Raw genomic sequence first — 24,525 nt, forward strand, 5'->3', positions numbered from 1 at the left:
TATGATTATTGTTTTCATATGCCACTAAGTTTAGTGGATGCTTTAGTTTAGGAAATGGATCGTAGAAACATCAACGTGACTGCCAGTAGGATATCATTCCTGGGCTTTCAGTGGAAAACAAGGACCAAGAGAGGAAATGCAAATGATTCAACACCCTGTTTAACTATAGAAGAGAATTGGTTGGAAGACGTTTAAGGCAGGGAGTCAGTAAATATAAGTGACCAGATCACACATTTCAGAACACAGGAAAACATTTACTATCCACGATGCAAGCTCTGGGTGGCTAGCTGCCCGCCCGCTGCCTCCCGCGGCGTGTGCCACGTGCCCCTTCCCTCAGGATGGCCTGGAAAGCAGCGCCAGCACGCACCTGCACCTGGTGTATCGCTACTGAGGCCCAGGCGAGGTTTGCTGTCGCGACCTGAAAAACACAAAAAGGAAGAGTGTGACGCGAGCTTTCCTCAGCCACACGCAGACATCCCAACAGAGGCCACCAGCTTAAGTTTGGTGCGGTCATCGTGTCTTCGAACGTTCCGAAAACCCGAACTATCCAATGCATGCAAAATTTCTCTTTTCTTACAAAATTTCTCTATTTCCCACCTCTTTGTGATTGGGTGTAATGCTCTCTTGTTCCTCTTAATTTGGGATAAAAAGGAAGATAAATTGATTAAGAGCACTGTCATCCAATGAGCTTATCATAAAATAATTATTTTTCGCTTCAACAAAATCACTATTAGAAAGGCTTCTAGTGACCATTTTCTTTCCTTCTTTTTTTTTTTAAATTAATTTTAATTGGAGGTTAATTACTTTACAGTTCTGTGATGGTTTCTGCCAGACAGCAACATGAACCAGCCACAGGGGTACATGTGTACATCCCGAACTCCCCTCCCACCTCCCTCCCCCTCCCCACCTCACCCCTCTGGGCTGTCCCAGAGCACCTTTGGGTGCCCGGCGTCATGCATCTGCTTCACACACGGGAATGTACCTGTTTCAGTGCTATCCTCTCAAACCATCCCCCCTCGCCTCTTCCCACTGAGCCCAAAGGTCTCTTCACATCTGTGTCTCCCGCGCTGCCCAACATGCTGGCTCGTCGTTACCATCTTTCTAAATCCCACGAACATGTGTTACTAGACCGTATCTGTCTCTCTCTTTCTGGCTTACTTCACTCTGTGTAACAGGCTCCAGTTTCATCCACCTCATTGGGACTGACTCAAATCAGTTGTTTGTGACCACTTTAAAAATGAGGAAATGTTTCCCAAACTTGGCTGACACGTGCTCAAACTACTAGCTACCCTATTTCTTTTTCTTTTTTCTGTTCATCTAACGAGTATTCCTGGGTGCCTGCTGGGGCCCAGATTGGAGAAGGAAATGGCAACCCACTCCAGTGTTCTTGACCGGAGAATCCCAGGGACGGGGGAGCCTGGTGGGCTGCCATCTATGGGGTCGCACAGAGTCGGACACGCCTGAAGCGACTTAGCAGCAGCAGTAGCTGGGGTCCAGTGCTGTTGTTAGAGAGCAGGTGCTACTCGAGTTTGCGTGCAGGGCTCAGGGAAGATGCCACCCTGAGCGGGTGACATCAGAGCACGCTCCTGGAGGCAGCGGCCGGGTGGGGACAGAGAAGTCGGAGCAGAGGGGGAATCGAGGTGCGGGATCTGCTGGAGAGGGGCCAGCCGTGCGCAAGGACCCGGCGAGGCGGCAGGGAGCGAAGGGGCTGGAGTGGCGGACGGTCATCTCGGTGAGAGGACAGGGAGCCAGCCACCCAGGGGCCTGGACGAGCATCGCGGGCAACAGAGAGGTCACAGAACTCCTTGGTGTTAGTGTCACTGAGCCGTTCCCATTCGAGGAATGTGAACAGACGCTGGTGGTGGTGTGACTGTTGTTTAGTTGCTAGGTTGTGTCCGACCCTTTGTGACCCCGTGGAGCTGTAGCCTCCAGGCTCCTCTCTCCATGGGATTCTCCAGCCAAGAATACTGGAGGGGGCTGCCATTTCCTTCTCCAGGGGATCTTCCCGACCCAGGGATCGAACCCGTGTCTCCTACCCTGGCAGGCACGTTCTTTACCCCTGAGCCACTAGGGATGTTTCCCAAATGTTTCTAACACTGGAGTATTTATTCAGGACACACTCGAAGAGGAAATCTCTAAGGAGACACAAAGTCAACCAGAATGTGAAAACCCTCCAAAGCCACACTATTGCTTAATTTGATTAACAACATGGTATTTTACGTTTATTGTCAAAATGGATCCTGACTGCAATAAATTACTATATTTTTACATCATTATCACTGCAAAAAAAAAAAAAAGTTTCTAAAAATCATTACTATTGATATCAAAGTATTTTTAAACAAGTCCAGGTTTTAAATACTATTCATTCTTTAACTGAACAGTATCCATAAGCACCTTCGATGAACTGGGTACAGCTAAGACCCCCCCCCCCCAGGCAGAGCTCAGGCTCACCTCCTGGTGACTCAGACAGAAGGCTTCTTTGCCCCAGTGCCGGTAGAGCTCCAGGATGCCAATCAAGTCCCCGATCGCAGTGACGATCGGCAGACAAAGAACAGACTGGATCCGCGTCCCTGATTCCAGCCCGGTACCTCTTGGAAACCGTTCATCCTAAAAACGTAGGAGGGGGAAAAGATATAAATTCTTTGAAAGAATTGGAATCATTAATTTAGGACTCTATCAGAAATTCCCTAGTACTTGTAAGCCATGATCAGCAGTCCTTTTCAAAGGAAAACCAAATGACGACAGTCACTGTAAACCTTGTTTGAGAAAACCTGAGCAACACGGGCTGCGCTTGCGCTGTGCTGGGGCGCTCAGCTCTGTCTGACCCTTTGCGATCTTTTGGACTGTAGCCCACCAGGCTCCTCTGTCCATGGATTTCCCAGACAAGAATACTGGACTGGGTTTCCATTTCCTCCTCCAGGGGATCTTCCCAAACCACGGATCAAACCCTCGACTCCTCTGACTCCAGCATTGCAGGCGGATTATTTACCCACTGAGCTGTTTAAGATAACTTGAGCAAGATGGGACTTAAACCCAGATAGTGACTCATGTTTCATTATCATTATACAGGAGAATCCAATGAATGAATGAATATGCATAGCTTCGTGCAATAATAAAATTAATTACGATGGCTTCCCAGGTGGCTCGAGTGGTAAGGAATCCACCTGCTAATGCTGGAGCTGCAGGAGACACGGGTTCGGTCTCAGAGTCTCGAAGACACCCTGGAGGAGGAAATGGCAACCCACTCCAGTATTCTTGCCTGGGGAATCCATGCACAGAGAAGCCTGGCGGGCTACAGTCCATGGGGCTGCAAAGAATAGGACATGTCTGAGCACACAAGCAGTTCTAAGCAACACTTTTTTATTCCTCACCTTCTAGTGTCAGAATTAAAGTTTCAGACGTATAAAGTCACATGTGAAAATTACTCCAAATGCCAAGGCAAATTATATTTATATAATTTTTTTCTCTTATTTTTAAGGTCAGAATAACACAAAACCACAGGTTAATGAGAGTTATTGTAACTGAGCCCCAAAGACCCATATTAGTTTGGTTCAGTTCGGTCACTCAATCATGTCCGACTCTTTGCGACCCCATGACTTGCGGCACGCCAGGCCTTCCTGTCATCAGTAACTCCCAGAGTTTACTCAAACTCATGTGCATTGAGTCAGTGATGCCATCCAACCATCTCATCCTCTGTTGTCCCCTGCCCCCTTCTCCTCCTGCCCCCAATCCCTCCCAGCATCAGAGTCTTTTCCAATGAGTCAACTCTTCACATGAGGTGGCCAAAGTACTGGAGTTTCAGCTTTAGCATCAGTCCTTCCAATGAACACCCAGGACCTGGCTGAATCTCCCTGTAGTCCAAGGGACTCTCAAGACTCTTTTCCAATACCACAGTTCAAAAACATTACTTCTTTTGTGCTCAGCTTTCCTCACAGTCCAACTCTCACATCCATACATGACTATGGGAAATACCAAAGCCTTGACTAGACGGACCTTTGTTGGCAAAGTAATGTCTCTGCTTTTGAATATACTATCTAGGTTGGTCATAACTTTCCTTCCAAGGAGTAAGCGTCTTTTCATTTCATGGCTGCAATCTCCATCTGCAGTGATTTTGGCGCCCAGAAAAATAAAGTCGGACACTGTTTCCCCATCTATTTGCCATGAAGTGATGGGACCAGATGCCATGATCTTCATTTTCTGAATGTTGAGCTTTAAGCCAACTTTTTCACTCTCCACTTTCACTTTCATCAAGAGGCTTTTAGTTCCTCTTCACTTTCTGCCATAAGGGTGGTGTCATCTGCATATCTGAGGTTATTGATATTTCTCTCGGCAACCTTGATTCCAGCTTGTGTTTCTTCCAGTCCAGCATTTCTCATGATGTACTCTGCATAGGAGTTAAATAAGCAGGGTGACAATATATAGCCTTGACGGACTCCTTTTCCTATTCAGAACCAGTCTGTTGTTCCATGTCCAGTTCTAACTGTTGCTTCCTGACTTGCATATAGGTTTCTCAAGAGGCAGGTTAGGTGGTCTGGTATTCCCATCTCTTGAAGAATTTTCCACAGTTTATTGTGATCCACACAGTCAAAAGCTTTGGCTTAGTCAATAAAGCAGAAATAGGTGTTTTTCTGGAACTCTCTTGCTTTTTCGATGACCCAGCGGACATTGGCAATTTGATCTCTGGTTCCTCTGCCTTTACTAAATCCATCTTGAACATCTGGAAGTTCACAGTTCCTGTATTGCTGAAGCCTGGCTTGGAGAATTTTGAGCATTACTTAACTAGCTTGTGAGATGAGTGCAATTGTGCAGTAGTTTGAGCATTCTTTGGCATTGCCTTTCTTTGAGATTGGAATGAAAACTGATCTTTTCCAGTCCTGTGGCCACTGCTGAGTTTTCCAAATTTGCTGCAATACTGAATGCAGCACTTTCACAGCATCATCTTTCAGTATTTGAAATAGCTCAACTGGAATTCCATCACCTCCACTAGCTTTGTTCGTAGTGATGCTTTCTAAGGCCCACTTGCCTTCACATTCCAGGATGTCTGGCTCTAGGTGAATGATCACACCATCATGATTATCTGGGTCGTGAAGATCTTTTTTGTACAGTTCTTCTGTGTATTCTTGCCACCTCTTCTTAATACCTTCTGCTTCTGTTAGGTCCATACAATTTCTGTCCTTTATAGAGCCCATCTTTACATGAAATGTTCCCTTGGTATCTCTAATTTTCTTGAAGAGATCTCTAGTTTTTCCCATTCTGTTGTTTTCTTCTATTTCTTTGTACTGATCGCCAAGGAAGGCTTTCTTATCTCTCCTTGCTATTCTTTGGAACTCTGCATTCAGATGCTTCAGTTCAGTTCAGTTCAGTCACTCAGTCATGTCCAACTCTTCGCGACCCCATGAATCGCAGCATGCCAGGCCTCCCTGTCCATCACCAACTCCTGGAGTTCACTCAGACTCATGTCCATCAGGTCAGTGATGCCATCCAGCCATGTCATCCTCTGTCATCCCCTTTTCCTCCTGCCCTCAATCCCTCCCAGCATCAGAGTCTTTTCCAATGATTCAACTCTTCGCATGAGGTGGCCAAAAATAGTGGAGTTTCAGCTTTAGCATCATTCCTTCCAAAGAAATCCCAGGGCTGATCTCCTTCAGAATGGATTGGTTGGATCTCCTTGCAGTCCAAGGGACTCTCAATAGTCTTCTCCAACACCACAGATCAAAAGCATCAATTATATCTTTCCTTTTCTCCTTTGCTTTTGCTTCTCTTCTTTTCACAGCTATTTGTAAGGCCTCCTCAGACAGCCATTTTGCTTTTTTGCATTTCTTTTCCATGGGGATGGTCTTGATCCCTGTCTCCTGTACAAGGTCATGAATCTCCGTCCATAGTTCATCAGGCACTCTATCTATCAGATCTAGACCCTTAAATCTATTTCTCACTTCCACTGTATAATCATAAGGGATTTGACTTAGGTCATACCTGAATGGTCTACTGGTTTTCCCTACATCATCAGTTTAAGCCTGAAATGGCAATAAGGAGTTCATGATCTGGGCCACAGTCAGCTCTCTGTCTTGTTTTTGCTGACTGTATAGAGCTTCTCCATCTTTGGCTGCAAGGAATATAATCAATCTGATTTCAGTGTTGACCATCTGGTGATGTCCATGTGTAGAGTCTTTTCTTGTGTTGTTGGAAGAGGGTGTTTGCTATGACCAGTGCATTTTCTTGGCAAAACTCTATTAGCCTTTGCCCTGGTTCATTCTGTACTCCAAGGCCAAATTTGCCTGTTACCCTAGGTGTTTCTTGACTTCCTACTTTTGCATTCCAGTCCCCTATAATGAAAAGGACATCTTTCTTGGGTGTTAGTTCTAAAAGGTCTTGCAGGTCTTCATAGAACCGTTCAACGTCAGCTTCTTCAGCATTACTGGTTGGGGCATAGACTTGGATTACTGTGATATTGAATGGTTTGCCTTGGAGACGAACAGAGATCATTCTTTCGTTTTTGAGATTGCATCCAAGTACTGCATTTCGGACTCTTTTGTTGACCATGATGGCTACCCCATTTCTCCTAAGGGATTCCTGCCCACAGTAGTAGATATAATGGTCATCTGAGTTAAATTCACCCATTCCAGTCCATTTTAATTAGCTGATTCCTAGAATGTCAACGTTCACTCTTCCCATCTCCTGTTTGACCACTTCCAATTTGCCTTGATTCATGGACCTGACATTCCAGCTTCCTATGCAATATTGCTCTTTACAGCATTGGACCTTGCTTCTATCACCAATCCCATCCACAGCTGGGTATTGTTTTTGCTTTGGCTCCATCCCTTCATTCTTTCTGGAGTTATTTCTCCACTGATCTCCTGTAGCATACTGGGCACCTACCGACCCGGGGAGTTCCCCTACCAATATCCTATCATTTTGCCTTTTCATACTGTTCATGGGGTTCTCAAGGCTAGAACACTGAAGTGGTTTGCCATATTAGGCACTCAAATCAACCAATAATCACCCATTACCTAGCATAAGAAATGAAACTGATTCTTCTACTTTATTTCCTAAGTTAGCAAAACCACTCAAAGGAATACATCCTTTGCAACTTACAGATCTTTGGAGAGCTTGTATATGATACAGCATAACATTTTAAGTGATAATTTTTGACATATCTACTTTTAACATTTACTTTGTAAAAATGAGATAGACTTGGTATACACCGTCGTGGGGTTTGAGGCGCACAGTGAGCTGGTCTGCTGCGTTTGGACACTGTACTAGGATCACCAGCGCTGCTGGGACCTCCACCAGCAATCTCATTATCTTTTCTTTTCCATGGTGAGCATGATGAATACCTAGTCTCTTAGAAAGTTTGACAACTATAATATTCTTGTCTATATAATTATACTGTGAAATATGTATTTTAAACACTCTTTTCTTCTTTTTGATAACTTTTTGATAACTTTTTTTCTTTTTGGTAACAGTAACTAGCAACCTGATTTGTTCAAGGTCACACAGATAATTAGTGGCAAAAATAAAATTAAAATCTAGATTTTGTGACTCCAATTTAGTACTTTTTCAGAGCAAATTCCTGACACCAATGAACTTGTTTGTATGCTTGTCAGTTTCAGAGTCTGAGCTCACGCAGGGACATTTCATCACGACGCGCACATATACTGCGGGAGGTTGGTCTGAGGGCTCCATCTGGTCCTATTCTCTGTACCCCCGGCCTTGGTCAGACTACACTGAGAATGGCCCCCTGCATGATTTGGTTGGCTAAACTGGAGGTCATGAATCTGATGCAAGCAGAGGCTTGAAAACTCACCCGTGTGTGTCCACTTCTCTCTGACCCCGGCCACTGCCGTAAGATGCCAGGCTAGCCTCAGTGGAAGGGATGGGACACACACAGAGAACAAAGCCCACCTCAGCCTGGCCAGCTCCCAAGGGACGCCCAGACAACCTCAGATGTGCGAGCAAGCTCGGATCAGCAGAACGGCCGGTCTAGAGACAGTGAGTGATTGTTGCACGACACCACTAAAATCTGGGGCAGTCAGTCACACAGCTAACTCACTCAAATCTGTGCTGCTGGGATACGAGCCAGCAAACAGCAATCATTCACTTTATATGTATACCAGCATACAGGCAAACGCTGAAAGAAGAACTACTCAAACCTAGCTCTTAGGAGGTCATCAGATACATTTCTTGGAGTACAAAGAATTCATTTACATACACAAACCCTTTTATTGATCGGTATCTTGCTTTTATGCTGCTATAACATGGTTTAAGTTACAACATCAAGAGTATATGTTATTTTTCTTAATTAAATACTTCGGTTTACAAATGTCACAAAGGGTGAAAAGCCACTCACCCCGAGGATGTCTTCCACCAGCAACGTTTTCCTGGACTTGGCCACGTAGGCAGAGGTGGTGGTGCCCTGGGCGATGGGACCAGCGGGGATGAGCTTGGGTTTTCCTTCCTTGATTCCAGGCGGGATAAACACACAAAGGCTCTGAGAAGAGGAAAAGAACACCTTCTAGAAACTGTCCTGTGCTTTTTGACACGGGACGCAAAGACTCCTAGACTCTACTTAATGATCACAAGAAACCTGTGAGCCAAGGGAAAGAGGCGCCCCAAAATGAGGGAGGTGCTTTGCGAGGACCACACTAAGCATCTGAGGTGGAATTCCCACGAACACCAGACAAACGCTAGACGCAGGACTCGCACAAATGTCCACTTGCAGGAAAACTCTTACAGCAGCCTCCAATTTTTATCCACAGGAAATGCTAACATGAAGACAGAAGCGTCAGCTGTCCTCGGGCTCTAGAAACTACCAGTCAAGAAGCAGACGACGCGCCCCGCTTCCTACAGACATGGCACATGGCTCTGTGACTACAAAGTCAATGTGAGGGGGCTGTACTTTTTGACGTTCATTAAAAATCTTTCTCAGAGCTTTACTTTTTGTTGTTTGTTTTAATAATCGACCACTCCATTCCTGAAACTGGCCTGCCCATAATATTACAGATTTAGAATACTCTTGGTAAAACCTTTGTTTTTCTCTGCACATACACATGAAAAATTAAGTAAATAAATAACTAGACAAACCTGGTGTATCTCTCCGCCTCAAAAGACGAGGCAGATAGAGAACATTTCAAAGTATCTTAAATTTATTTTTTTTAAACACAATCAATTATTTTGACTAAACCCAGCCACATTTTAAAATAAATTTCTACTAAACAAGAATTGCTACTCAAATCATCTGGGCAGGGGGAGCAATATTTTGACAGAACCGCACTGTGATTTTCTATTCAATTTTAAAAATGTTAAAGTTCTGGTAACTTCTCCCAACACTTTACTTTTATCTTAAATGGAACTGCTGTAACTTAAGGATGATGGCCTTTTGAACTAGTAAGTATCAGGCAATCCTCTGATGTGTTGCTTTTTAGATAATGCGGTTTTCCAACTTTGGAATGTCAAAGACACAGAAGATGAGGGTTCGATCCCTGGGTCGGGAAGATCCCCTGGAGGAGGAAACAGCAACCCACTCCAGTATCCTTACCTAGGAAATCCCACAGACAGAGGAGCCTGGCGGGCTAAGTCCATAGTGTCACAAAGAGTCAAACACGACTAAGCCTGCATACGAGCACGCGCACGCACACACACACACACACACACACACACACACACACACACACACACAGTCAAAGAACTCTTTCTTCAAATAAAATCTTACAAAGGATTGAGCCTTATAAACCTGAGCTACTTCAATCACTGGGAACAGAATGGAGGAAAACAGACCCTTGGCTCATTCTGTGTCCTTTAAGTCACCATTATCTGAAGATTATAAATTCAAGATAGTTTTATTCATTAGCATATCTACATTAGCTAGGACTGAGTTCAAGCAGTAATTTCCTATTAAGTACAATGTCTGTGAAAAGTAGTTTTAAATTGCTTCTTTTAAAAAGTTTTAACCTTAAAATCTTTAAGTACAAGTTACACACTTTAAAAAGATTTTTTTAATTTAACTACATATGCGATAATTGACAGTTGGACCAAACGCACTTTTAAAGTGGCTAGAAATCAGTCACTGTGTTTACAACAGTTACTGTAATCTGTTATGCACCAACACACGTGACATAAACAAATAAGAATTTCATTAGATTTAGTATCTATCTTGCAAAATATCATTCAACGTGTTACCCTTTCTTACGATTGACAGGAGAGTAGCAAAATGATCCAGGAACAGGAAGAGCGATGACTACAATAAAAATATAAAAAATACAGTATATGTAGGCTGAAGAAAAGTCAGAATTGACAACGATTTTTTCAAACTATGAGAAAGTTAATTACAAGGATGCTGAGTAATGTTCCTCCTCTCGAAGTCAGAACTGCAGGAAGTGAACTTAAATTGACCCCAGTCGTTTGGATAACTTTTAAAGAACTTCCCGAGACACCAACAGAAAACAAATACTATAGCAAGCTCCCAGCAGAAGCTCTGGATATTTTTTAACGGTTGTTGACTGCATGTGTTCGTTGTTTGGAGATATACCACAGACACTTCTTTCGGCTGACTTTTCTATGAGAACCTTAAGGCTGAATTTAATAAGATCTTCAAGTTACATTTTGCTTCGTAATTCAGTAAGGACGAAATAGCTTATATGGTCCTGTATCATTTATTTAATATAAGCATTGATTGCCTCTGTGCAGACTTTCTAGATGATGCGCAAGAAATAGACAAGCAAATACTGCACCGTGGGTACACGGCAAGCTACTCTGCAGACTAGACTCGCTGAAGATAAATGATTTAGGAATCCTTCAGTTACCTGACTGCGGAAAACTCCTCATGGAAAATAATTATCAAAAATTAAATTATTCTTTCCAGTGGGGACTTTGTACTTGCTTTTGTAATTTGACTATGATTTTTGTTCACATCTATCAAATAGAAAGGCTTACAAATGAGAACTGAGAGCAAGCGCTAACAAAAAAGTAAGTTGTCCCGTGAAGGCCAAAGGCGCTGGTCACGTGAAGGCAAAGCGAGGGCTGACGCAGCCGGACGCCTGTTTTGATGCGCTCCCAGCTTCAGTGTATTCAGGTATTTGGGAACGGAGAAGAGTTTGTGAAATCTACCTTAACCCCCTCCACAGAAATCATCAAAAAGACAGTGACGGGTTGAATAGGCTTCTTTCTCCCACTGGCTGAACCGACATTTTCATCACATAAATGCTCGAGCACACCTGGGTCTGTTTCTGAACTCTCAATTCTGCACCACTTGGCCTATTTTTCCACCACACTGTTTAATTACTGTAATTTATAGCACATTCTGTGATCCGGTAAGCCAAGTCTTGCTTTGGTTCTTCGTGTTTCAAAATACGCATAATGTGTAAGACACATTTCGCATTTTCCATTGATGAAGGTGCTGCACTAATGCATTAATGACTGATGGGTGGAAAAAAGTTTCCATAAAGAAACGGAAAAATGAGGCAAGGACTTCATTTTTCAAAATCAATCATTATGAGTTTTTTAAAGGTGTATTTTTAAAGAACTTTAATACAATACTTAAAATGTACTTTCAATTTAAAGTTATTACAAAATGTTGGCTATATTTTCCATATTGTCATAAAACACATACTTGGAAGCCTATTGTACACCCCAGCGTTTGTACCTCCCACACCCCCATGTCACTTCTTACGAATTTTGACATAAGAATTTGACTGGGATGTTCAAATTAATAAGATGAAAAAAGATTATACTCATGATTTATTTTCACAGGAAGATGAATGAAAACTTTCATCAAATATCACTGCATAACATATTAAATAATTAAGGCGATTATACATACATTTATAATCTATAACATCCAGTGTTGAGACGAGTCTCTAAAATTAATTTCTGCTCTAATGTTGTATAAATATATGAAAACTTTTATTAGCACACATTTTTTAGAGGCCAGAGATGGAAAACTACATGAAAACCAAAAACGAAGAAAAGGTTCAAAGTTTCAGATCTCAGCCAACCCTACCCTTTGAAGAAGAGCTTCATGCATCAGGGCATGCAGCTGACCCCCAACCTGCTGGTCACTGCAGCCGACAGCGCTGCACGTGGCCTGGACGAGCCCTGCACCTCCCAACGCCAGCGAGGAGACTGGCCACAGGGTTGGAAATCAGTCCAGACACCAGGCAGTGGCAGGGCATAAGTTAGTTTTCTCATTATTTCAGAGAAACTCATGATGACCTATCCTGTATTTTTGTGGCAACAGTACATTTCCAAAAATATTTCTGAAGTTAAACCATTTAAACAAAAGGAGATTGCTAACAGTAGTCATAATGACTAAGCTGACTCAAAGAAGAAATAAGAAAGCACTCAAGTTATTTTAAAAAATTAAATTTTTAGAAATAGGTTCAGTGGAAAAAGAATCATAGACTAGACTACTGCACATTATTTCTTAAAAAAACAGGAGTTTCTGATGAATCGGGAAACTGATTCATTGACATCAACTACAGAGATGTCTGCTTTACGTGGTAAACATCTGCTCTCCTCTTTCTCCCCACACACAATTCAAAGTTCAGTTTATCCATGAAACTTCTCTTTTATGTTAAGGTTTCAACTCACAACCAGTTAAAGTTCGGAAACACTTTTTAAGAAGAAAACAAGTTACTGAGGCTTACCATTAAGTTATTTTTCTTGGAGACACTAGATGGCACTGGAGAGTAAATGAATTTCGCTCCGTGCAGAGGGCAGCAGCAACTAGCCCCAAGTTCCCTGGAACGTGAGCCAGATCCCTAACTTTGTTTGCATAATTCTTACTAAAGTTCACCAGGCACTGAGAGCCACACGGCTACTCTAAACTAATACATAAAGAACTATCTGTGCGCTTACTTTATGAATTATAAAGTCTGACGAATCATTAGAGGTCACAAAGTTTTCAGCTTTCACTAACTAGTCTTATAGATTATATATCTATCTATCTATATATATATATATATATAAACTATATTAGGACATTATAGGAGAAGGCAATGGCACCCCACTCCAGTACTCTTGCCTGGAAAATCCCATGGATGGACGAGCCTGGTAGGCTGCAGTCCATGGGGTTGCTAAGAGTCAGACACGACTGAGAACTTCACTTTCACTTTTCACTTTCATGCACTGGAGAAGGAAATGGCAACCCACTCCAGTGTTCTTGCCTGGAGAATCTCAGGGACAAGGGAGCCTGGTGGGCTGCCATCTATGGGGTCGCACAGAGTTGGACACGACTGAAGCGACTTAGCAGTAGCCCGACATTATAAAGTATGCTACTCAGTAACTGAAGTATGTGACTAGGTATTAAGCAAAAAAATCTCAATCATGAAAAAATCAGTTTTGCCCACCAAGTATTTCAAGAGCACCCTGTATGTGCTATGTGCCAGACACTGGCATTGGCCAGAACACAAAGAGTTTCCTTTCTAGATTTCTCACAGACTGCTTCCTCCTTCCTTTTCCCTTCTTGTCTACTAAGGCAGAGGTCTCCTACGCTCTGTTCAAACAGAGCTCACCACCCAAGCTCATTTCAGTGTTACCAAGCCCAGACCCCACCAGCCAATCAAAAAGGTAGGGTCCCGGAGCACCTCGGTTCCTCTCTGCTCACGTGTCATCATGCAGTATAACTAACAGTGGATTTCTTCATTTCTCCTACTGACTGTATGTTCTTTGAGGACAGGAATGATTTTTATTTATTTGTAGGCTCAGTAAATTCAACACAGATTTTGGTACGTGGCTGGCGTCTAAAATGGCTAGTTAAATGACATGCATAGACATAACGCTTAACCAATGGAAGTCAAACTAAGATTCAGAAGGTTTGAGAACCTTGTCAAAATCCCAAAGTAGTGAATTGGAACTCACACAATCCAACTCCAGAATGGAAACTCTTTGGAAAACTGAGCAACTAGCTGGGGAGCTTTCCTTCTCTTCCCAAGCTCTGGAACAGTGTGGCCAGGCAGGCATTCCCTCTTCTGAAGGGCTGTCCCCAGTTGAGTGTGAGCTCAGAGTAAGGAATCAACTGGTTCATCACGTGCCGCGTCCCAGAGCGAACGACGGCCTGAACAACGCTGGTGCTCAAAACCACCGTCAACGTCCTGCTGCTTCTGCTGCTGCTGCTGCTGCTGCTGAGTCGCCTCAGTCGTGTCCGACTCTGTGCGACCCCAGAGACGGCAGCCCACCAGGCTCCCCCATCTCTGGGATTCTCTAGGCAAGAACACTGGAGTAGGTTGCCATTTCCTTCTCCAATGCATGAAAGTGAAAAGTAAAAGTGAAGTCGCTCAGTCGTGTCCAACTGTTAGTGACCCCATGGACTGCAGCCTACCAGGCTCGTCCATCCATGGGATTTTCCAGGCAAGAGTACTGGAGTGGGGTGCCATAGCCTTCTCCATCAATGTCCTATTGGCTTAAAAAAAAAAAAAACCCAAACATCATTTCAACACTGCGTTCAATTTCTTCCGCTCACTGGTCTATTGGCTTTCTATCCTCATTTGGATAGATAGCTCTCTATCATCAAATGGAACAATTTCTATTTTCCTCAAAAACTGTCCCTTTCACCTACATTTTCACCTTTGTGAGTGTGCTCTCATAATGCGCTATTTTCCACTCTATTGTTTTATTGTCTTTTAAATTAGCTTCAAAATGAGTTCAATAATCACATTTAATGTATTATTTTTAGTGCTTTAATACCATTTGTTTTCTACCATCTCCTAAATTTTCTGTGTTTTAATTTTTTTTCTTTCTGGTAATATGAATGTTGGTTTTAAATTCTACCTGTATAACTTCTGATGTATTTAAATATCATTTAAGCCATGTTTTTCAATGTAAAAATTTCAGAAATTGAATTATTTCCACTGATTCTCATTGGTGAAAAAAGAAATGAATACTTTTATAAGAATGATTTAGTCCATGCCATGTCTGTCTTAATCCTTATATTAATATTTATTGATATCAAGACTAAAATTTTTATTGTAGTCTATTTGGGTTGCATTATTATAATTTTGTCACTAAAGTATATATATTTTGTTTTGAAAGTGAGTCACCAAGAAATACTTTCTATGATTCAAAATCCAGAGACAATTTTTAAAAACATTGATAAATATCTATAATATGTTGTCTTTCATGTACAAAGGAAGAAATATAAGAAAATATACACGTATCTCCTCATCTGTGCAAAGCAACGTTTTACTTTATTTCATACAGTTAGCTTACATTTTAGAAGTATGTCAACATCTGTTGCAAGTAATATGGCAGATTAGATAATTTGACACTCCTGAAAAAAAAATTGTAAAATTACTTAAAGGCTGGATAAAGAATATTTCACAAATATTGCAGGCATTGCTGGGCTGAGAAGATTGGAAGGATCCAAAGAAATCTAAAAGGAAGTAAACAAAGGGACTCTGGGAGGTGAGCAAATTCCAATTTTTTTTTTTTTTTTCTTGAGAGCATCAGCTAAAGCCTAGATACAGAGTTGACCCGTGAAGCACATGGGTTTGATCTGTGTGGATCCACTTACGTGCAGATCTCTTTCAACAGATACCACAGTAGCACTGTACATCCAGGACAGGTTGAATGTGCAGACGTGTACTTGTGGGTTCTGAGGGCCGGCAGTAAAGTGACATGTGGATTTGTTCGAGGGTCAACTGTATTGACCTCAGCAGATTTGCATGGCTAACAGGAGACCAGAGGTAAAGCCTGAGACCTCACCACTGGGAAGTCTAATGGGAGACCCCCAGGTGGGTCAAGACCAGCCCAGGGCTATGGGCTCATCTCAGCCTGAACAGTGAAGACACCACAGCTGCAAGGGGGTGACAAGGAAACCAGAGTACCTTGAATTTATTGCTGCAGAGAAAATAAAAATCTCATCTGAGAAGTAATAACTGCACATCGTGTGGACGTGAGGCTTGAATCCATACCACTCAGTGGTCGGGAAGAAAATCTCAACTATACGAATTAATCAAAATAGATTTCAATTGGTGGTACCTTCAGTGAATGGCAAAATCAAGTACATATCTGATCTCGAGAAATAGAACGGGGAAGGAACAACCTCAAGGATATCGACTGAAAGGGGCCAAAGGAATGATATGACTCAAGGGAGTAGAACCCAGCCATCATCCCCTAGAATTATCCTCCCAGGGAGAAAGGCCTCTTAGTGAGGCTTATATGCTGGAGAGAAAACTGGATAAGCAAATAATCAAACAAGGCACAGATAAACATGCAATTGCAGGTTCAGCTCAGTGCCATGAAGGAGGATCTGATACTAAGAAAGCACAGCAGAGTGGAGGCTGGCTTAGGAAGGTCAGGAAAGGCTACCCTTCTGCTCTGTGCCCTGTTGCTCCTACGGCTGCACTGACAGGGTACACTTGGTCCCTGAGATGTGGGGAAGAAAGGGGTAAAGACCCCATCAGCCTGGAGGGAACCACAGAGAGTCAAGCAACTGACCTGAGCAGTTTAGAATGAGGTGCCAACTAAAGCTTGAGAAGACATTACCAATCCCTCAATTAAATTACAAAGTGAGTAAGTAAAAGTGAAAGGATTAGATACACGCAGAATCACATTTTATGGGCTTCCCTGGGGCTCAGTCAGCAATGCAGATCGCTTCCAGCACAGGAGACCCGGGTTCCATCCCTGGGTAGGAAAGATCCCCTCCTGGAGAAAGAAATGGCAACCCACTCCAGCACTTTTGCCTGGAGAATCCCATGGACGGAGGAGCCTGGTGGGCTGCAGTCCACAGGGTTGCAAAGAGTCGGACACAGCTTAGCAACTAAACCAAAACAGAATTACATTTGGGATATTTGAGCTGCAAAAGCTTTTTCTAAATCGTAATCAGGCAGAAGTCTGCAGCAGAGTAGAGAAGTGTGGCCAAGTGATTAAGAGCAGGTGGTCTGGGAGCCTAAACCCCAGCTCCGAGCCAGGCCCTGTTAGAGGCCCCTGCACAGCGGACCCGGCTCCCAGTCGTCTGCCCTTTCCACCTCCGCAGACAAGCTCTCCCCACCTTCCCATTCTCCTCCACACAGAGCAGAAGAGGGCCAGCCCACAGGGCAACCTCGCCTTGGTCTGGGGTTCATATCATTTCTTTCCAGGTAGAGCAGCCAGAACGCTGAGCCCACAACCCAGGTGTCAGCAGGGAATCTACTGGTCCCAGTTTGGGTCACCCACAGCTGTAACTGAAGGTCAAGGGCCAAAATACAAACACAGCTACTGCAGACCACCTCTGAGGCTTGGGTGGAGACGTCAGGGGAGGAGTGATAAGACGTGGACCACTGTAGTTACAGGACAATATGCATCCCAGAAATCTGCAATGTGGGCCACTGTAGTTACACGACAATATGCACCCCAGAAATCATGAAAATTATCGTGAATTATTTTTTACATCTGCATTCACATCTGCATTTACAACCCACGTGTCCATGGATGGATGGACGGATAAAGAAACGGGGTACATATACACAATGGAAGGCTACTCAGCCATGAAGAGGAACACATTTGAATCTGTTCTAATGAGGTGGATGAAACTAGAGCCCATTACACGGAGTGAAGTACGTCAGAAAGAGAAAGAAACGTATCGCATACTGACACATATATGTGGAATCTGGAGGGACGGCACAGATGAACCTATTTTCAGAGCAGCAATGGAGAAATTGAGACAGAGAACAGACCTCTGGACAAGGTGGGAGGAGAGGAAGGAGAAGTCGGGAGACGCATGGAGAGAGAAACAGAGAAATCTACAATACCGTTTGTAAAACAGATAGCCAGTGGGAATTTGCTGTGTGACTCAGGGAACGCAAACTGGGGCTCTGCAGCAGGTTGAAGGTGAGGAGGGGAGGCAGATGGGAGGGAGGCCCGGGAGGGAGGGACATGGGTGTGCCTAGGGCTGATTCTTGTTGGTGATTCATGACAGAAAATCCCAAAATTCTGTAAAGCAATTATCCTTCAATTAAAAATTTTTTAAAATATATGTAAATTACATACTAATTTTTTAAAAGGAAGTCTTGGTTTTTAAATAAAAATTTCAAGGCTTAGGAAAAAAAATTTTAGAGTGACTAGGACAGAAATCTATTCATTATTTCAGTAGCTTCATCATTTTAAAATACTACCAGTATGTAAAATAGACAGCATTTACAAGTAGGAGTAATATCTGAATAATTCTATTTAATAAACCCTCTTGCTGACTGCTTCTATGAAAGAAAATAAGAGAGAATACAGGTGAATACATAAATGAATAAAGAGCAGTCCTTATCCTGAACAGCTGTTAATCTTGTAACACAGATCATCACAACATAAGGGGAGCAACGTTGTGCAAATGAAGAGGTCACTTACGAGTAGGGGCACCCAGCCAATGAGGACTTTCTGTGCAGTGACTTCCAGGTTTGGACTACTCTACTATTCATGAACACTGCTAAAAATATCAGAATACTGTGTCTTTATTCCTATTAACATTTTGTACAATATAAATAGCATACATTTTGCTTACTCACAAAACAAGTATCACATTGCAAAAATACATACCAAATCTCAAAGAACAATGCCTAACACACAAGAAATGCAGAGTGAAAGTTTGCAAAATAATGTTATAACTGGGTTTTGTTCACTTAACCTATGAAGGTAAGTGTTGCTGGTTCAGAGTATTTTTCTAAAATGTTACAGATGTGTTAACACCATAACAAAAATTCAAATGCCAACAACTGAATGTCCTGAAGTAGTTTTGAAAGTGCCTAAGCGAGCTGCGCTTGGCTGCAGCCGGTGCTTTAAGTGAGTCAGTCCTGAAGCACAGGGCCCAGCCTCTTCTGCCGGCGGGTGGACCAGGCACCCCTGAGCAGCTCCAACCCCAGAGCAGCCCGAGTCACCACCCCACAGCCCAGGAATCTGTACGCAGCAACTCCATCCCAGCACTTTTCAGAGTTAGCTTTACAAAGTCTACAAACATCACATAAAACTTCTGCTCTCATTTGCTTCTACTGCAGATTGCATGTCGAAAAAGGGCAGAGGCTGCCCCCAACACCCCAGCCCACAGTGGTGAAATAACTTCTGTATAGAACAGTGAGTCTAGAAACGCCATTCATGAAATAGCACACCAGAAACCAAACCAAAACAATAAAGAAAAAAAAGTTAAGATTTTCATGACTAAACATCACGATGTTGGTAAAATACTCAACTGGTAATCACCACATACAGAAACAAAATAGAAAATGCTGGTTAAAGTACTTAATTATGATACAACATTTGCTGTTTGCAACATAATTTTACAGCTTATAACATTCTCTTATCTGAATACCTAAATCTAAATTTAGATACTTACGTTATTGCACTCTCCAAGGAAATACAGTGCAAATCCATCAGCTTTTGTGGCTGCCAAAGCAATAAGAAAGGAAGAGACTAATCTCAATGGGAGAATATAACATGCATGAATTCTCTAAGGTGAGACTTCAAATAGGAGTCTTTCGAATGGATTTGTTAGCATAATTAATTTTCATACAGCAAACTGAACTAAATAATTTATGGCTTTACTGAATTACATACTTAGAATATTTTCATTTCTTTTCATTAGCTATTTCTCTTTTTAAGATGTGACATTCTCAAAGGCACACAGCAATGTACTATGTAATAATATATTGGTCAAAGTTTAAATATTAGAATTATTAGAAAATATTTTTAAAATTTGAAACATATTTAATTTTAAAGCATTTAAAAAATAGACAAATGACATTTATAATTCTGAATAACCAATATAAGCATCAACCAAAGAATGATGTATATGCCTACATGTCATCAGCGAAGAGAACATAATTTAATTTACTTTGGTATAAGCTTTCTACTAGGAGGAACATTAAACGTTCCTTACCGATTTTGATGATGCTACTCAATTCATAGAGGAGTAGCTGGTTGTCTCCTCCTGTATCCAACCGTTGTTCTATATAGCTGTTCAGTTCATACACAACTCCTTGCATATTTGTATCTTGATACTTTGAATTAAAAAAAGAGGCATAATTAAATATAAAAAAATAAACATTCCTCAGTTTGTCACATATGCAATTAATATACATGACTTTATATTATATGTTAGCTGTTCATGATATTTTTATAGAGCATGATTTAATTATTATGATGGACCATAAAAAGAGACTGAAAGTTAAAACTGCTACAACTTAGGATACTTATAGACTCCATGAATGAATATTTATATTAAAATATAGAGTGTTACAAGTTTGTTTCTGAAGTTTTAAATACAAGGTAATCAAGCAAGCTGGATCAGTGAGAACAGTTCGGAAACTTGCTAACTGACTGAAGCGTCCTAAGATGCCCTGCACTGGGTGAAACGATGCTCGTTTATTACTCTCCACTCACTGGGGTCCATGGAGTGACCCCTGGACCCACGTGAGTCTGATCTCAACTCTGCCACTAGAACAGGAAGGGAGGCTCTCACGGGAGCCGCCCCTGCGAGAGCAGCAGCCCCAGCAAGCCCGTGGTGCTCACCGCACTGGGCCGCCAGGGCAGGAGCTGGTGGACAAAGGTCTGGGAAGACGGTGGAGGCTACGCCCAATGCTGTGTCTTCTTCAAAGGACGGAAAACCCATCTTCTGGTGAGCCTCCGTGCCACCAAGCATGCCTTCCCAAGCCTCCTCTCCAAACCACGGACATGGTGAACTTTTAAATAAAATTCTCTCACTCTGAGGCTCAACAGGCCCCTGGGGCTCCCCAGGGCACTTAGCCTAAAGGCCTCTCCCAGGATGGTCTCTGAACTCTGCAGAATGAGGTGATTGTCTGCTGCAGAAACCATCTCAGGCCGTCTCTCTCTTTCACGCACTCACTAGACCACTCAGCCATCTTTCTCTCCGAAAGCCCTACCGCTCGTTGTTACTGTTGAGCCTTGCACTCATCCCTCTGCGGGATGGATACACAACAGAACGGATGAGGCCATCAGTCAGTCGCTCCACAAACTCATGCTGCCAGAGCTGACGATCGACTACCAACACGAGAAATGCTAGAGCCTGGACGAGGTAAAACTCCAGTCCTCAAGGAACTTACACTCCAGCTGGAAGAGAGGAAGTAAGCAAGCTACGCAGCGCGATGGAAGGTGATGGGCACGGCGCAGACAGGAGATCCGGGAAGGCTGACGGTACTTGGCTTTGGAGGAAAGGACGGCTTTTTAAACAGGATGCTCAGGGACGGAAGGATCCAGGGACACGAGAGACATGGACAGGCTCCGGTGAAGCCTAGAACCGTGAAGGGCAGGTCTGCCTCGCGCCCCTGGCTGCCTTGTAGAAGGATGCTGGTTGTCCACCACCTTTCTCTGCTACTGACCTATTAACAGACTTAAGTCCAGGCAGACCCCAGAAAACGAAGTATCAAGGATAAACTGTCAAGAGATGAGACGGGTGAGATTCAGCTAACCTAGAGAAACCTGGGCTTCCTTGGGGGCTCAGAGGGTAAAGCGTCTGCCTGCAATGCAGGAGACCCGGGTTCGATCCCTGGGTCGGGAAGACCCCCCTGGAGAAGGAAAAGGCAACCCACTCCAGTATTCTTGCCTGGGGAATCCCATGGACAGAGGAGCCTGGTAGGCTATAGCCCATGGGGTCGCAAAGCATCGGACACGACTGAACGACTTCACTCACACATGGAAACCTGCGAAACGAATGAGGATGAACCTCTCGGGGGCTTGGCTTGGGCAGAATAAAGATAACATCGGATCAGGCAGATGGAGGAGGGGTGCAGTAAACAGAAGTACCGGGTTCAGTGGGCTTGCAGTCGAGAAGCTGCAATCTGCATCGCCCCCCTCCCCAACGGCTGATATTTAATGCAGCTGAAAATCAGAACTTCCGCGGTATATACTCTAATCTTGGCAAGACTGGAAGGCTAGCGTGGATTCTTCCTGCCAGACCCAGTGACCCGCCCCTTAGCTATATCCGATGGACACTCCCTTCCTCAAGGCCATGTCAAGTACATTCCCCAGGCCATGCCGGCCTGTGTGCAGAGCTCGGGGGTGTGGGCCATGAGTGACTCTGGGAACCACTACGGTTCAAAGGGTTTTCCTGATTCACTGAGCACATGGGATCCTGGCCTCACAGGGGACAGGAGGCCACGCACACTAACCAGAGACAAGGCGGGTGCTGTTAGCATAGTGGACAGAACGGGAGCTGCGATCAGAATGACCTGGCCGGAGGAGGTCTTCAACCCGCATCAAGCACCTGACCACAGGGTCCCTGCAGCTGAAACAGACAGGACGACCTCCTGCCTCAAGGTGGGATTTTAGTTACTCAGTAGAGAAGTCTCTGTAAAAATGATAACAGACTGACTTTTCCCTGACGATGTAATTCTGAGACCAGGCCCTTCCTTCAATGTGACCGGAATGCACTGCTGAGATCAGTGACCAGCTGCTTTCCATCTCTTTGGGACAGGAAATGGGTTGTCACACACAAGCGAGAACAAGGAGACACTTGGGGTTATGGACACTTTATCATGAGATTTCCTTTCAAGTCTCCGAGCTTTCATTTTTATCATTTGCGTAATAAGAAAGTTGAAATAGACTGTATTTAAGATATCTTTCAACAGTAACCTTCTGTGGCAATCTATGACCTCAAATTTTGTTGCTGTTTATATTAAACTTCAAATTCTAATCTTGAAAATAATACATGGGTTACTTTCAGTAGACCCTATTTCCTTTGATTAGCAATAATTACATAAATACCATAAAATCAAAATATTTAACTATGATTACTAATTAACGCCAACATAATATTACCTCTCAAATATCAAAGGTTCAGATGGTAAAGAATCTGCCTGCAATGCAGGAGACCTGGGTTCAATCCCTGGTTTGGGAAGACCCCTTGGAGAAGGGAATGGCAATCCACTCCAGTACTCTTGCCTGGAGAATCCCATGGCTAGAGGAGCCTGGTGGGCTATAGCCCATGGGGTCACAAAGAGTTGGATACGACTAAACGACTAATACACACACTTTCACAGTTAGTGGATCATTCAAATCACAATATACTAAAAATGTTAATAATAATTACAATTATTTGTCCTCAGCCTTATGGCCATTTTGCTGTTCATGAGTACTATTATGAGAAGAAAAGCAGTGGGGATGAAAGTCAGCTAAGGCACTTCTTCTCTTACAGAAACATGATGAAGAAAATTTACCCAGAGATGAATTCAATTCAGTGGAATAAACTTTCAGTTCTATGTCCTGACTAATAGGAAACTACAACCGTGTATTAGTGAAGTTGTTTAAGAACTTGTATTTGCACAGCATTTCAACTTCACAAAGTCCTTTCACCACTTTATTAACAGAACCCATATAAAGTATGCACCGAGTATCACAGACATTTCTCAATCAAGAGGAGTCAGAACTCGAAGGTTCAATGAATTGGGCAGTGGAAACCTTAGAATCAAACTGGACACAGTCACCCTCATTTTCTGTTCCACATTGGTTTTCAAGCAGTAGTTGCTTTTCATTAGAGAAACCACACACACACACACACACACACACACACACACACACACACACACACACACACACAGGATTTGCAGAGATATGACTCCATTGATAGGACTGTGGTGATCTAACATTAAAACTGGGAACTATGTCAGCCAGGCACTGAAACTGTGAACTCTATCAAGCTCTGACAGATGGTGCTGCTTCCCATGAAACCGCACCATGTCCTAAATCGTCCCTGTGAGTTTGCTGTGGTGCCTGAGGGCATCTGGAACACAACTTGGGGACCAGGGAATAGCCACTCTGTCACCCAGAGAGAAATAAAATTTCACATGACACAATGATTCTGGAGAAGATTCTTGAGAGTGCCCTGGACTGCAACGAGATCAGACCCATCAATCCTAAAGGAAATCAACCCTGAACATTCACTGAAGGACCGATGCTAAAGCTGAAGCTACAATACGTTAGCCACCTGATGCGAAGAGCCAAGTCATTGGAAAAGACCCTGATTCTGGGAAAGATTGAGGGCAGGAAGAGAAAGGGGCAACAGAGGATGAGATAGTTGGATGGCATCACCGACTCGATGGACATGAGTTTGAGCAAGCTCCAGGAGTTGGTGATGGACAGGGAAGACTGGCGTGCTGCAGCCCCTGGGGTCACAAAAAGTCGAACATGACTGAGCAACAATATTAGTACTGACTGAATCAGTTCAGTTCAGTTCAGTCGCTGAGTCGTGCCTGACTCTTTGCAACCCCATGAACCGTAGCACACCAGGCCTCTCTCTCCATCACCGACTCCGGAGTCCACCCAAACCAATGTCCATCGAGTTGATGATGGCATCCAACCATCTCATCCTGTCATCCCCTTCTCCTCCTGCCCTCAATCTTTCCCAGCATCAGGGTCTTTTCCAATCAGCCCTTCGCATCAGGTGGCCAAACTATTGGGGTTTCAGCTTCAGCATCAGTCCCACCAATGAACACCCAGGACTGATCTCCTTAAGGATGGACTAGTTGGATCTCCTTGCAGTCCAAGGGACTCTCAGGAGTCTTCTCCAACACCACAGTTCAAAAGCATCAATTCTTCGGCACTCAGCTTTCTTCACAG

At 43.4% G+C, this 24,525-nt stretch overlaps 1 protein-coding gene across 4 annotated transcripts in view; it reads right to left on the reverse strand.

Annotated features, from left to right (window-relative positions):
* The window catches only part of PDE10A (phosphodiesterase 10A), a 581,099-nt gene that overhangs the window by 67,780 nt on the left and 488,794 nt on the right, over window positions 1-24,525 (reverse strand). For all 4 annotated transcript variants that reach the window (XM_042253703.2, XM_012183244.5, XM_042253702.2 and 1 more), the window contains 5 exons: window positions 19,832-19,952; window positions 19,289-19,338; window positions 8,348-8,488; window positions 2,452-2,607; window positions 368-418 (listed from right to left, as the gene is read on the reverse strand). In XM_042253703.2, coding sequence (XP_042109637.1) covers window positions 368-418; window positions 2,452-2,607; window positions 8,348-8,488; window positions 19,289-19,338; window positions 19,832-19,952 — 519 coding nt within the window. The remainder of the gene's footprint in view (window positions 1-367; window positions 419-2,451; window positions 2,608-8,347; window positions 8,489-19,288; window positions 19,339-19,831; window positions 19,953-24,525) is intronic.

This window comes from Ovis aries, chromosome 8, assembly GCF_016772045.2.
Source record: "Ovis aries strain OAR_USU_Benz2616 breed Rambouillet chromosome 8, ARS-UI_Ramb_v3.0, whole genome shotgun sequence".
NCBI classification, from domain to species: Eukaryota; Metazoa; Chordata; class Mammalia; order Artiodactyla; family Bovidae; genus Ovis; species Ovis aries.